The sequence below is a fragment of the Pleurotus ostreatus genome (assembly GCF_014466165.1).
Source record: "Pleurotus ostreatus strain PC9 chromosome Unknown scaffold_1, whole genome shotgun sequence".
NCBI classification, from domain to species: domain Eukaryota; kingdom Fungi; phylum Basidiomycota; class Agaricomycetes; order Agaricales; family Pleurotaceae; genus Pleurotus; species Pleurotus ostreatus.
Genome location: NW_023503156.1, coordinates 2,995,447 through 3,009,366, shown reverse-complemented (window position 1 = coordinate 3,009,366; position 13,920 = coordinate 2,995,447). Strand labels below are relative to the sequence as shown.

Below are 13,920 nucleotides of genomic sequence, written 5' to 3'. Positions count from 1 at the left end.
TAAACCCGCTTTAATGGAAGTACTTGGTCGCATAAGGCTTTACTGTGAACCAAGCATCATCCAACGCCTTCACGACGTCCTCAGCTATAGTCCAAAGTGTCAGTGAACGGGCGTATGGTTCGCTACTGACACGAGCTACTCACGCAGCGGTCCTTTCTCAAGGTCGACCAAATTCTGGTAAGTCGTTAAAAAAGGAGCAAACTCCGGGTGTAAGTGATTCGACGAACCTGCTCGATATGCTTCAAGCTAGACGCGCCTATCAAGATAGCGTCGCCATGTTCACGTTTCATGAGACTATGGTTGGAAACCCAGCGTAAAGAAATCTCTGCAAGAGTCAATTTGTGGGCGTCTGCGACTTTCTTGATCGAAGTGAGCGCTCCAAAATAAGCGTCGTTCCAGTATCTAAGCCGAGTCAGCGACCGATCTCAAGTCTCTTGAAAGGGTACTCGCCGGTCTCTGTACGCCTAATCGATGTCTCGTCATCTACGTCTGGATGGTCAGGTAAAACGATCAAATACCTTGCCTTGAGTTCTCTCCGGATCGAATCGTGACCCTTTCTCCGGTTGCCCGTCAGGACTGAGGTATCTGTCGGTGAAGAGACCACCGGCGACTATGAAGGAGGGGCCCGCGTCTCAGTTCCGCCATACTTAAGGAAAGAAGAATACGTACGAGGATTGAATTCATAGAAAGCAATGCCGAATTTTCTGAGGCACGGGAAGAGTTCCGGTTCTACATTACTGTACATCAGAGATGAAGTGAGCTTGCATTTCCATCTGAACCGACGAGTACTCACCGATGGATGGCGTTATAGATCCCTTGATATACTGTGGGCAGAATATACCCATTTGCTTTGCATATGCCTACAATCTCAGCTACTTCCCATCTGAAGTATTTTTAGCCAGGTTTCTTGAAAGCTGCAAGCCCCATAGACTCACGCAGCGTAATTACTGATCCCGAAGCGTTTGAAATGTCCCTCCTTGAAGAGCTCATCCACTGCCTTCATTGTGACTTCATATGGAACGGTTCTGTCAGGCGCGTGCAGGTACCAAATCTCGAGAGTGCTGAGGATTAATATTAGCTCACTCCCCTTCAAGCGCATGTAAGGGTACTCACTCGATATTGAGGGCCTTTTTGGATGCCAAAAGATGCTCTCGTAACCCCTATAATTGATCTCAGCCCCTGTTTGCACCTTGACAAGATGGAATTCGAACGCCATACCTCCGGATCATGAGAGAATCCATGCGACTGGATGTGTCGCGTTAGACTGGAGTAAAGTTTGTATACCTGGGACACACGCACCCTCCAAGGTATAAGCTTCGTCTCGATCTTCAAGCCGCGTCCCTTATGGTCGACTTTACCAAGATATTCTTCGCTCGTACCTCCGGCGTATACCCTTGCGGTGTCAACCTGAAGGGTAGCCGGTCAAACGCATTTCATAGCAAAGTAATAAATAATGTAACCTACCTCGGTATGTCCATGTGCTTGAAATACGTCTAGAATGGCTTCGACATCTTTGATATCATGGACTCTGGCGCCCTCTTGACCTTCCGCTCCGAAGGTCATCGCACCCTGAGGAACGGTTCGTTACCACATGAATCAATGGTACAAACCAAAGGCCAGAGTTGCTTACCATAACTACATTGAGGATGCTTTTTTGCGCCGACATTTGAGTGTGTGTGAATGGCCTCTCCGAGAAAGTGAATGAAAAGTGGACATTCTTGTTACCTCTTTTATATTTAGAGGTTCGATATACATGTGGGCTCGCGCGATAAGTTCGCAAGCTGCTATGTCATCTTGCGTGCGCTGAGATTAGATAAGGAACATCAGCTGTCACCTTCGGCAAAACTCGCCCGAAGGGGGCGGGAGGCTCACCATTGAATGCAGGCACGCCACTCTTTCACGGGATGGGCTGCTGCCTCGAACTTTCCCCAGCCTAAATTAGACGCCTGCCATAATTGTAAAGGAAAGTGTACTGAAGCGCCTTTCGTCGCAGACAGAGGGCGATGGAGGGATACCCCAAAGTCAAACTCTATGCGGGGGGACCTTGCTGTTCGACCTTAGAGTACGGATTGTTAAGACTAACTATTCCTCGTATTAACACCATGTCACCGCTGACAACATCAACAGCCATCACTTTGCAGTGGAAAAAACACGTAACTCTAATGGTAGTATCGAGTAGAGTAAGGCTTTACTTTGAGCCAGGCGTCATCCAAAGCCTTTAAGACCTCCTCGGCTACAGACAGTAGCAAGGTCAGTGGAATCTCGAAAATTTCCAAAAGAAACACCGACGTAAAGGCCCCTTCTCAAGGTCGACGAGGTTCTAAGTAGCAAACGTCAGAGAGGATAAGTGGGCTGAGCAGACTTCAGAAATTTGACGAACCTGCTCGATATGCTTCAGACTCGAAGCTCCAATCAAGATCGCGTCTCCGTATTCGCGTTTCATGAGGCTGTGGTGGGAGACCCAGCGTAAAGAAATCTCAGCAAGAGTCAGCTTGTGTGCGTCGGCAACCTTTTTAATGGATGCCAGCGCTTCAAAGTATGCATCGTTCCAGTATCTGTGTGGCGTAGTCAGTCCCATTCAAACCTTGGACGTCAACGAGCGGACTTGCCGGTCTCTGTATCCCTATGCGATCTCTCGTTAATATTTTACAGAAGAAGTCAGATAGGTCAACCAATGCCTTACCTTTCCTTGAATTCTCTCAGGGTCAAAGCGCGATCCTTTCTCAACCTGTGTCTCAGGACTGAGGTACCTGTCGGTGAAGAACCCACCAGCGACTATAAGCAAGGAGACCGTGCTTCAGTAGTCATCATGCTCAAAAGGAGAGAAGGGCGCGTACGAGGGTTGAACTCATAGAAAGCAATCCCGAATTTTCTAAGGCAAGGGAAGAGTTCAGGTTCGACGTTGCTATTAAGCAAAATATTTAGTGAACATGCACTCTATCCAATCAAGCTAACTGACCGATGAATAGCGTTGTAGAGTCCTTGGTACACCGTGGGTAGAATGTAACCGTTTGCCTTGCATATACCTACGATCTCGGCGACTTCCCAGCTAAGGGGTGACGACTTTGCTTGAGGATATGTAGTTATGCATCCAAGACGAAAGTCAACTCACGACATGTAATTACTGATGCCAAAACGCTTGAAGTGACCTTCTTTGTAGAGTTCGTCGACTGCCTTTAATGTGATTTCGTATGGAACAGTCCGGTCGGGAGCGTGGAGGTACCACATTTCAAGGCAACTAAAAAACACCGTAATAAAACTAAACTGAATCCGAGAGTATGGATGAACATACTCGATATTCAGTGCCTTTTTGGACGCCAGAAGATTCCTTCTCAAGCCCTGCAACCGATATGAGCGTTTCTAGGGTTGTGACCCGCAAGAAACAATATACCTCTGGATCATGGCTCATCCCGAGTTGCTGTATAGTAGAAAGTGAGTTGTAGCGTAGTTAAATATGTGGTGGACATCGTGCATGCACCTTGAACGGTACAAGCTTCGTCTCGATCTTCAAGCCGCGAGCCTTGTGGTCGATCTGACCAAGGTACTCCTCGCTCGTACCTCCTGCATACACTCGTGCTGTATCCACCTAAAGTTTCTGTTTAAGAGGAAGCTACAGAACACTATAAGGACGCTACTTACCTCGGTATGACCGTGAGCTTGGAACACGTCTAGAATGGCTTCTACATCTTTTATGTTATGGACTCTAGCCCCCTCTTTTCCTTCCGCACCGAATGTCATTGCCCCCTATCACGGTGGGTCAGCTATGTTCGCGAAATCTGAATAATGTGTTGCTCACCATAACGATATTGAGAACACTTTTCTGCGACATCTTGGTTCAAATTTGCCTGGATAAAGGTATGTTTTTGACATCTCTTTTAAAGAAAGAACGGCCAGGAAGCCGTTAGGACGCGTCGCCTCCGTTATTTTTGGGACTTGCTCTGTCATCTCATCATCTACCTCCAGTCATGCACGGTTGTACACACGGATATCATCGGGTCCACCTAGGCTCTGCGGACAAAGTTCTCTAGGATTTTTCTAAATTTCCCTAGACACTGCTGGGTAGCGCCAGAAAGCACAGGCCCTAGTCAAGATAAGGAGGTAATCCAAGCCGATTGACGGCAATTTCAAGGAGCTGCAGGTCACATTGTAGTTATAATTGGCGGAGAGCCCATGGCTCCTCAAGCGACTAGAGCGCAATGCCACGTCAGCTTGGACAGTCATTATCTGCGAATAGGGCCTACTTTCCTCAATAAACGACGACGCTCGCTAGCAGTGAGGGTGGACGTTATCGTCCATTCAACCTCTTGTTAAGCGCCCACCATCTCGTGGGAACCAATGAGCGTGCAGGCATTCCGAAATCTACAACCTTTCCTTTCGTCTCTGTGTAATTCACCATGTTCGCCGCCAGATTGCCCCGACGACTGCCAATCAGAACATGGTCAGCGCGCCAAATAGCGACGACCAGCGCAAGGCGGTCGGACGCCCTCTTCGTTGTGCGTTTCCTCCTCAGTAACAACGAAGCCGTTAGCTTACGGATTTCCTGCACCAGCACCGTGACAATGCGTACAATAACCCCAAGGTAGCAGTACTGCAAGTTTGCAATGAGTGTCCCTTATTTTGGCTGTCAGATACCGTTCGAGTTTACACCGGAAAACATGAAGCGTGCCGAGGATATCATCTCCCGGTATCCTCCCCAATACAAGAAGGCCGCGATCATTCCGCTTTTGGATCTCGGACAGCGGCAGAACAAAGGCTGGACAAGCATTAGTGTCATGAATCATGTCGCCAAGCTTGTGGAGGTCCCCCCAATGCGTGTATACGAGGTCGCGACGTTCTATACAATGTTCAACAGGTGAGTGACAGCCGGGCGTAGTCACACTCTCGAGAAACATATACTTTGCAGGGAGCCAATAGGCGAACACTTCGTACAAGTCTGTACCACAACGCCATGCATGTTACAGGGATCCGAAGGGGTGTTGGACACAGTTTGCAAACAGCTGGGTGGAATTAAACCGGGACAGACAACGAAAGACGGCAAATTCACTGTGGTCGAAGTTGAATGTCAGGGAGCATGCAGTAACGCTCCCATGATGGTTATTGGCGACGACTTCTATGTGCGTCATTCCATGAAATGCCTTCACGCATCTAACCCCACTACAGGAGGACCTTTCGGTAGACACCACCAAGAAAATCATCGAAGCGTTCCAGCGGGGCGAGAAGCCCAAGCCTGGCCCACAGAGCGGTAGACTCACGAGCGAGAACTCGGCTGGCCTAACAACTCTTACTTCAAAGGTGTGTTATAGCGCTGCTTGTCTTTATTGTGCAAATGTAACTGGTCATGTCCTCAGCCTTACGGTCCCGGCGAGTTCTGTTTACCAGAATTCCAGTAGATTCATCAGTTGTACCATGCTATGATTAATAGTACTAGAGTCAACAATAGCGTCACGTCGGCGACAACCCATTCAACCTCGTATCCAGTCGTAAACTGTCATCAATTAGTCGTCTCCTTCGCCATCATCGTAACCGTGCGCGCCCTCGCCGCCCTCGGGCAACCGGGTAATGATATAACTAGACGACATTGAGTACCTAACGGATGAGTATATACAAGAAGACGCACTTGATTTCCTCCTTCAGATCCTGGCAGTAGGTATCTATGAATTTAATTGGCTCAGTGAACGTGCAACACGAAACACTGTCCTACACACCGAGAGGAAGGTCGCTTTTGTCGTGGCCTGTAAGGTAGTGTAAGCGAGATGAATACGACGAAGAAATCGAGTTCGTACCAAATGGCATTTCAATCTCGTCAGCAATGCCTTCAATGCCCATCAACGTAAACGCAACTAATGTTACAGCCGGAATGGTGATCCACCCGAGATCGTTGACCAAAGTAAACGGTAATGCGAAAAGATACAGTGTGATGCATTGTTTCAGATGAATTCCATCTATACGCCTTTTAGTCGTCGGTTTCTTTAGTTGGGATGGGTAAAACATACATGATTTGGGTATCGGGGTATTGGCGACGCGCTCCATTGAGCCAAGTTGATCAACCATTGACTGGATTCTGGGAAGATATGCATAAATACTAGCGTTGGGTAGACAAGGATAAACCTACAATTGATTCATAGCATTCATGCCTGGGGTCGAGTCAGACAAAAGTCCTGTTGAAATAGCAATCTAATGACATACCGGCTGGGCCAATGGTCTCAACGAACCCATCACGCCTGAACTCATAAATAGTCCTTGTGAGCTGATGGGAGATGCTGGAGGGGCGGTCTGGTCAGCCCGTCATGATTAAGAACACGACGAAGATGTCTCACATCAATGGTAAAGGAAGCGAGGCCTCGTAAGCTTGAAACGGATGGAACTCCACGGTTCTATGAGTCCCTCCCAAGAGAGGTGTGGTGGTGCCCGAAATCTTGGGGTTGCTTCGCTTGACTCGAACCCGTTTCGTAGCATCGGGGGACGAGCGTCCGCTCTGGCTATCGTCACTCCTTCCCGAGGAGGTATCGCGCGTCGCAGAGTAATTGAGTGTCTTCCCTGTCTTCTGTGTATTGTAACCCGTCTCGTCGAATCGTGAGAAGGAAGCAGGCAGAACGCCTTCGTAGTCGTCCCAATGAATACCATCTTCGCCACGAAGATAATGCTTGGCAGCGAAAGCGAAAGAGAGGCATAGATGCAGCGCTTCGATCTTGCGCCTGTGCAGCTGAGACGGAGTCACATTCGAAACGGGGGTCTTTCCTTTAATGCCATTCGGTTGGTCACCAGCCGGGGGGATACCAACATTCACCCAAATGAAACGAGTGAGATTGCGGACATTAGAGGTCATCTGTGAGAAGCATTTGCGGCCTTCCCAGTATCTGTCGTAAGATGTACTGCAAAGCAGGTTAGCCTCCGTCGGGCAACACAAACGACGACGTACGTATTTCTGGTAATGGATGCATTTCCAGTCAGTCACGCGTAACGCGTAAAGGAAAGATGAACGAGGGCCCATACCGGAAGACCAAGATGAGACCAACCTGAGAAGACCTTTCAGCCTTTATACGACGATGCGGAACAAGAAGAGACTTACCACAACAGATAGCAAAGGCACGATAGAATTAGTCAGTACCACTGCCTTCCCCTTCGACCAAGCATAGGCAACACCAGCAGCGAATAACGTAACGGTGACGACTGGACCAAAGATGCGTCCAACAATCTAGTGTGGGCATTCAGCCCACCGCGTCTCTTGCGATATATTGAGCGATTGGCTTACACTTCCGTTGAGACGAAATACATCCGGTAGCCAAGAGTACTGGAAGACATCAGCCAAGATGTTGTGGGACGAGAACTCAATACAAATTCACCTTTCTCAGGTGCTTCCTCTTGATCTTTGACTGAAGGAGGTAGTTAGCGATGGTGAGGGCCATCTGGCTCGATGATACTGACATGTAGTGTCGGAAGCAGCGACGAGAACGAACTCTTCACGGTACCACCTGGACCAGACATGGTGTTGCGAATAAGAAAGAATCGACTCTGGCGTGTGCCACTCAATTGGTCACGGTGGTGGCATTGCTACGGCGCCAAACTTTCAGGGCCATCAGATTCAGTGGGATGCCATCATGCGACCAAAAAGGTGTTTGACGAGGTAAGCTACTATCTAGTACATGCAAATTTACGTCTAAGCTATTGGAAAGCCACAAGTATCCTCTGGATGTTGCAGGTAGCGCGGGAGGTTTCCAAAGGAGAGGTACCACACTGACAACGATTTGGGCGTTAGACTAGTAGGTTGAGACTTAATGGAAAGAAGGGGTGGGCGTAAGTAGAGGACTGTGGAGGGGTACTCGAAGGATGAGAGGGGAGGCAAGCACCAGACCTAGAGTACCGCCATATAACTTGCGAGAACTACTTGGGCTTTTCTGGGAAAGTCGCCGAGTACTAAAGTATGAGAGTCGTCGTGATATGGTGGCGCAAGGAGAGTCGAGCAGGGACAGAGCATTGGCAAGGTCGCACAGAGGAGAAAGAGGCGATCCCGATCGCTCCTTCGAGGGGTTGGGTCGAGGAGAAAGTGTGAGGGCTGAGACCAAAGGGGACGAGGCTGTCGATAATGCGGGTCTTTGCAGGGCTGCACGAGGTATTTCTGGAGGTTGTAGAGGTGTATGTATGACCTGATTGATGGGCGTGATTGGTTCTGCAGCATCTGGGGAGAGCGACGGTACAGATAGATCCGGAGAGGCATGGTGCTGGAGATTGCAGAGCGCGCTCAACGTAAGGCGATGCTGTAGGGCTGGCTTATTCAAGGCTAGTCGTCTATTCGTCATTGATTGTACTGTTGAAGGCCTGAGAGTTTCAGGCGCCGGCCTGTTGCTCGATTCCACAGTGTTTCTGAGACTCTCTGCGAGCTGTTGTCCAGATTCCCGGGGCGCTGGTGAGCTTTGATTCCTCTTGTCTTTACTGTGTGCACCGTCGTAGGAAGGGGTCGCCTTGAATTCTTTGCCGCATATAGGCGGCAGCGAGCACTCATCCTGAGTCCGACCAGGTATGGCAGTACATATGTACTCTCTTATTTGATGTCTCTTGAAACCCCCGGCAAAAACACGAAGTTGCTTCAATCGGGGAGATATTCCACTTCGACGATGAATATTGTTCTTGATGAAACGCAATCTACTTGAAGTTCTTACGATGAGTCGGCGGCGGTTTCCGCGGTGTAGTTTTGGAGGATGAATCGAGAATGCTGCCATGCGAAATGAGCACCTTCGCCTGTTGAAGACGGCTATAGCCCACCATGAAGAATTATTGAGTCAATATCGGCACAGTTATGCACGCCTTTGAGGATTTCGCTAGTCGTACGTGAGTCCATCATAGTTGGGGAGGAGGAGGAGGGTGGGATTCGCCGGGAGATTATTTGAATGTTGAGCCGATATGGTACAAGTTCAAGTTCGCGAGATCAAGTTGGCGAGAATGTGACTTCAACTAAATATGGAGTCACATGTGACATCTACGTGACATTCAACGCGATGGTGGCGCGACGCGTCTCTACTTCCAACGTCCATGATCCAGGGTCGCGACGATGTCAGCACTATCGAAGATCTTGGAGAAGTTGCTCAAGACGGCCAGATCGTCCAACAAGGTCAAACCAGCAGAAAAAGAGAAGCTGCAGGATGTCAAAACACGACTGAACCTATTGGTGAGCCAAATCGTGTCGGTTTGGTCGTAGGGACCGCTGACCTAGTCCCAGGAATTGTCAAGTCCGTCATCTCAGATCATTGATATGATTTGCTCAGTGCTGCGAGAACCATTGATCCCGATGTATATTGCCTTTCCGGAGATAACGCTCGAGCTCTGCTTGCAAGCCTTTTTGTCCATTTCCAAGAAGATTGCCGTCCTAAAGGATCATACTGACTCACGAGCGTTGCAATGGCAAGGAGCACAGCGCTCACTGCTTTCCGGCGTACTGGTGCGCATGTCTTCGCTCGAGGTGCTGAATCCGACTTACCAAACCTCAGGATTTCCTAGAGGAACGCAGGACAGGTACAGCATATATCGCGTTTCGCTGCGTCTGAGACACTGAATGGAACCTCACAGAGAAGAACAAGAGTGTTATTGCGAAAGTACTCTACTCTACCCTATGTTCTACCTTCTTCCCCAAGGCCGCACCAAAGCAAGAGACTACTCAGACCGCAACTAATCTACTATCCACGGTATGTGAGATAAATAAATCAAAACGTCGACACCTTCTGAACGCATATATTAGGTCTTCCTCCTACTCTCGGAATCTGCGGCTTCACACCCTGGCAACCAAAGCGACCTCAGGGACGATAAGAACTTGGGAGGGTGAGAAGGCACTTGTTGCTTGGTTTGTCTGTATATGCTGAATGTGTTCAAGAGTCCGGTTGGGGCACATGTTGTTTCGAATGCGAGGCAAGTCCATTTAAGACTGCCTGTCGTCGATACCTTACATGAGTTCTAGATTATCTTGCCTTGGAGTCGTTGCTCAACCTTTTCGCAACACTACTCCCCCCTTACAAGTCCGCCGCAAAGAGATCACAATTCATCGAAAGTGTCTTCGAAACCGCCTCCCCTACTCATATTTCTTGTGGGAAAGAGCTCACGGACATGGTCCAGAAATCACCACTGTCTGAGTGGGAAATAACGTCCGCGCGCATCATAGAAACTCTCGCAAAGAATGACATCGCCTTGTACGTACCATCTTATCTCTGTTTTGACAGTAACATTGACCCCCTACCCTGCCAGCCCACAACCATTTCAAGTTCCCAAAATACTTACATGTGGGGTCAGTTTCTCCCAGCCGAACGCCACCGACAGGCTATACCTCGACACCAGATCCTTTTTTGCGAATGTCGATAAGGTGAACTTAACATGACCCTTCATCGTGGCAGCGGTTGTAGCTGACTGTTTCTGGAGGGAGACGCTTATGAAACATTTCAAACCCTCTACAATCATGTTTCGATGCTCAATGTCGTACCCTCGAAGGATGCAACATTCCAGCACGTAACAGTTCATTTGACGAGCCCGCCTATCGTTGGTGTATCTACTATGAGACCGTCCGACCCAGGCACCTTGCTCCTGCGATTTGATGTTCAGACTTCTGATCTAGAACGCTTTATGAAGACCGTACAAGCGCGAAATCTGGTGGGTCTTCGCACAATGCTCATCTGCTTTTCTTTTTTCGACGCGTTCGATGTAGAGAATAAAGGAGAAAACTGTGACCGTCAAGTCATCCCTGTGCGAGTCTACCTCATTGGATTTCGATAGTTTGGGCAAACCGTATCGAGAGCCATCTGCAAAAGTGAGTCGAAGCCCTCCTCACGGACTACGCTTAACATCGACCCACAGGAGAAAATAGAGACCATCGGTCGTAGTAAGTAACATCGTCCCATTCAACCGTCGTACTCACTCCCGCAGTTTTCGATGAGACTCGTGATAGCTTGTTCGCCTCTGATTTTCCGGATGCGCCTCCGAATGATACTATCTCAGCTCTGGAGCCCGAATGCCCTAATGACGTCGATCTGGCTTCGCCTATAACTACTGTCGACCCCCGCCAAATATGCCAAACGGTGACTACACCGAAGAGGAACAAGATGGCTGGTCCAGTTCCCATCACCAAGAGCCCTCTCTATGAGTCTGTATTCGGGACTTCTGACAACGAGCTTTCCGAGCTATCTGAGGTCGAGGTTCTACCCAAAGGCACCCGCACTCGGCCACAGAAAGGCGATAACACGAAGCAGTTGCCCCAATCAAGCAAAACAGCGAGGAGAGGCAAGGCGCGCAAGATTGTCCAATCTGACGCTGGAAGCGTGGACATTGCTCCGAGAAGGCCGGACACGCTGGGCGAAGGATCTAAGACACAGCTCCACTCCAAGGCCACCGCAAACCCCTTTGGATCTATCTGTGTACCACGAAACGAGGATCTATCAATCGTGGAGGCCTCTCGTCCTAATGAATTCTCTGAAAAGCCTGGTGCTGCTCGTGGAGCTGGACCCACTGGACTGGCAGTCGTGGAACCAAAGAGGACGAGGGGACGGCCCCGCGAGGTAGCGACTGAGGCTCAACCGGTGAAACAAGATCTCGACCGGACCGCTCCCGAAAAGCACGACCCCCGACGAGGCACTAGGAAACGGCCGATAGATGATCACGACGAAGATGGATCCCCTCCAGGTCGCGCGATCAAAAGGCGTCACTTAGAACATGCTAATGGAGATGCAATGGTGCGCAAGCCTTCTGCTAGGACCGCCGCAATGCTGGAATCACCAAAGAAAGCCGCACCACTAGCGAGGCGGTATCATCGCAAGGATAGAATCTCTTCTCCGGCTATTGTAGACAGTTCGGATCCCGTGGTCGACTTTGATGATGTTCCGCACTCCGCCGTCAAGGAAACGATCCACAATGGTAGGCGGCGTGTCTCGTTAATGAAGAAGAAGGACGTAAAGAAAGTCCAGCGGAAGCCGGTGGCCATTCAAAAGAAAACGGATCCTGCGACCTACGAGGTACAAGATGAAGATGATCAGGTTCCAGCCAAGGTGGGTGGTAATCCTAAACAAGAGAGGAATCGGAAGCTTGTGAACGACGAGAATGAAAGACCCAGTGATACAAGCGACAACAAAGAGGTAACTCATCGCTTATAAGAAGCTAAGCCGCGCTCACTGTCTATTTCGCGTTAACTTTCGATGAATAGGTGCCTTTGCCTTTGCCCCCCACGCCCCCCGCTCCAAAACCAAGCAAAGCTCGGAAGGCCCCTTGGCAAGAACCGTCTTTCTTGAAAGAACTTCCGAAGAACCTGCCAGAGACCGGTCCACCAGAGCACGACTTTACTTTGGAGGCCCCGATGACATCCGAAGCTGCTTTCGAAAGTGGTCCTATGTCAATGCAAGGCAACGAATACTCTGTACCTGTCCAGTCGACATCCGAAGATGCTCCAGCTAGCGACGATACAACATATGTTCCTCCCACGATCGACCTTACAATCGACTCCCCAATCCGACCTGCGCTTGCCGTCCGAAATATCACGAAGGGAAGATCAAAACAAGGAGCTGGGGATCTCGAAGGTGTCAATCCTGCCGCAATATGGACAAAGGCGACGAAGCCTGACGCCAACGCAGCACTAAAGAATACGCGCTGTCAACCATCCGAAACGCCTCGGATTGAAGTGGAACCCCAAAATCAAGTTAAAACGGTAACTTTCGAGGCAGCCCCAAATCAAATCAGTACAACTACCTATGAGCACAACGATTCATCAGGCATGGAAGATGCAGTTTTCAAACCGACCACCATATCGTCAGCTATACCCCGGTCGCGTCAACAACCCGCCCAAACGCGCTCTTCCTATCCAGAAGAAGCTACTGGTATCCAGAAATCTGCACAATTCATTCCACAAGACAAGTCTCCAGCTTTCCTTTTTCAACACGATAACAACGCGCAGGGCAAGAGATTCTCGCACTCTCCGGCACCCACACGAAATGGTAGTGTCATATCGAGCTGGTCCCAGCCTTTAGTTACTGAACAGAAAGCAGGCTTCAACTTCAAGTCTCGTAGGGATAAGCCCTATATGCGGGATGACACCCGAGCTAACCAGGACGCCATGGAGGACATTGTGGCAGTACGTCGTGTTCTGAAGCCTGATAATCCTACTGATGGGTACTACAGACTTTGAAAGAAATCCATGAAGTTAGGCCATCCAAATCGCAAGCCGCTAACTTACTCTAACGCGTGATGATACAGGTGATTGTGCAGAGGGTATACGAAAGATTCGACGGCGTTACAAAGGAGGTGCGTGAAGGGCGTGATATGATATTGCACGAAGCAGCGGTAGCTTTAGAAAAGATGAGAATCGAACGGTAGGTTGTCATAGAACTATCAAACGAGTTCTTACGCTCCCCAAGGGTCATCCACTTTAACAACATCGTCGGACTGGAGGAGGAGTACTCAGAATATCGCCGACAGCTTACGGACGGACTCAGCGAAGTGAAACGCGGTTACGAGACCATGGACCAACAACTTGGACAGATATTACGGGACCACGACAAGTTCTCGCTTTCGAAGAAGTTCCCAACATCACTGTTTGCCCGCTCTGGTGGGCCGCCGAAACTAATTTTGTAATGTGATAGATACTGTACTGTCAGCTCAGCTCTGTAGATGTAGATGTAGAAGATACGCGCAGCAGGAATTCTCGTTTCTACGGATTTGCACCAGTCGTTGTTGATATAGGATAAGCCATGCTTTCCTGCGATGAATAAGAGTAGGTCTTCTACTTCACGAGCGTTGACGTTGATGATGAGATATCGATGAAGCCACCAGAGGTGACCGAAGCACCCTGTTCGCGGACTTGAATCTTGCTTCTGTGAAGATGGATACAGTTATATAGCTAAAAATAGACACACATTTGCACTGTACATATGTACACAGACGAAGGCCCGGTCATCAGAA

The 13,920-nt window shown here is 49.3% G+C and overlaps 6 protein-coding genes across 6 annotated transcripts; 2 read left to right on the top strand and 4 right to left on the bottom strand.

The window, feature by feature from the left end:
- Positions 1-10: 10 nt before the first annotated feature.
- On the bottom strand, positions 11-1,666 carry PC9H_001108 (uncharacterized protein; the record flags this gene model as incomplete). The annotated part of the gene is made up of 12 exons (XM_036770759.1): positions 11-84; positions 144-174; positions 228-359; positions 519-610; positions 670-737; positions 794-883; positions 936-1,061; positions 1,114-1,160; positions 1,219-1,245; positions 1,300-1,407; positions 1,465-1,569; positions 1,631-1,666. 12 exons carry the CDS (start codon positions 1,664-1,666, stop codon positions 11-13), a joined length of 936 nt encoding a protein of 311 aa, XP_036636604.1.
- A 493-nt stretch (positions 1,667-2,159) lies between these two features.
- On the bottom strand, positions 2,160-3,829 carry PC9H_001107 (uncharacterized protein; the record flags this gene model as incomplete). Its single annotated transcript, XM_036770758.1, has 13 exons — positions 2,160-2,233; positions 2,290-2,320; positions 2,381-2,555; positions 2,592-2,623; positions 2,684-2,775; positions 2,838-2,905; positions 2,960-3,068; positions 3,126-3,238; positions 3,293-3,339; positions 3,392-3,418; positions 3,479-3,586; positions 3,640-3,744; positions 3,797-3,829. The coding sequence occupies 13 exons, from the start codon at positions 3,827-3,829 to the stop codon at positions 2,160-2,162; spliced, it is 1,014 nt and encodes a 337-aa protein (XP_036636603.1).
- Positions 3,830-4,394: 565 nt separating this feature from the next.
- On the top strand, positions 4,395-5,390 carry PC9H_001106 (uncharacterized protein; the record flags this gene model as incomplete). Its single annotated transcript, XM_036770757.1, has 6 exons — positions 4,395-4,493; positions 4,550-4,579; positions 4,629-4,852; positions 4,904-5,114; positions 5,161-5,292; positions 5,349-5,390. The coding sequence occupies 6 exons, from the start codon at positions 4,395-4,397 to the stop codon at positions 5,388-5,390; spliced, it is 738 nt and encodes a 245-aa protein (XP_036636602.1).
- A 105-nt stretch (positions 5,391-5,495) lies between these two features.
- PC9H_001105 (uncharacterized protein) lies at positions 5,496-7,485 on the bottom strand (the record flags this gene model as incomplete). The annotated part of the gene is made up of 13 exons (XM_036770756.1): positions 5,496-5,568; positions 5,618-5,651; positions 5,706-5,732; positions 5,784-5,942; positions 5,994-6,061; positions 6,113-6,134; positions 6,187-6,260; positions 6,318-6,872; positions 6,988-7,016; positions 7,070-7,195; positions 7,253-7,291; positions 7,344-7,373; positions 7,426-7,485. The coding sequence occupies 13 exons, from the start codon at positions 7,483-7,485 to the stop codon at positions 5,496-5,498; spliced, it is 1,296 nt and encodes a 431-aa protein (XP_036636601.1).
- Positions 7,486-7,772: 287 nt separating this feature from the next.
- PC9H_001104 (uncharacterized protein) lies at positions 7,773-8,839 on the bottom strand (the record flags this gene model as incomplete). The annotated part of the gene is made up of 2 exons (XM_036770755.1): positions 7,773-8,710; positions 8,761-8,839. 2 exons carry the CDS (start codon positions 8,837-8,839, stop codon positions 7,773-7,775), a joined length of 1,017 nt encoding a protein of 338 aa, XP_036636600.1.
- Positions 8,840-9,046: 207 nt separating this feature from the next.
- PC9H_001103 (uncharacterized protein) lies at positions 9,047-13,593 on the top strand (the record flags this gene model as incomplete). The annotated part of the gene is made up of 16 exons (XM_036770754.1): positions 9,047-9,163; positions 9,215-9,433; positions 9,483-9,507; positions 9,562-9,677; positions 9,731-9,810; positions 9,863-9,897; positions 9,947-10,175; positions 10,231-10,345; positions 10,402-10,629; positions 10,685-10,786; positions 10,834-10,858; positions 10,903-12,104; positions 12,173-13,093; positions 13,141-13,161; positions 13,216-13,263; positions 13,336-13,593. The coding sequence occupies 16 exons, from the start codon at positions 9,047-9,049 to the stop codon at positions 13,591-13,593; spliced, it is 3,741 nt and encodes a 1,246-aa protein (XP_036636599.1).
- Positions 13,594-13,920: the final 327 nt, after the last annotated feature.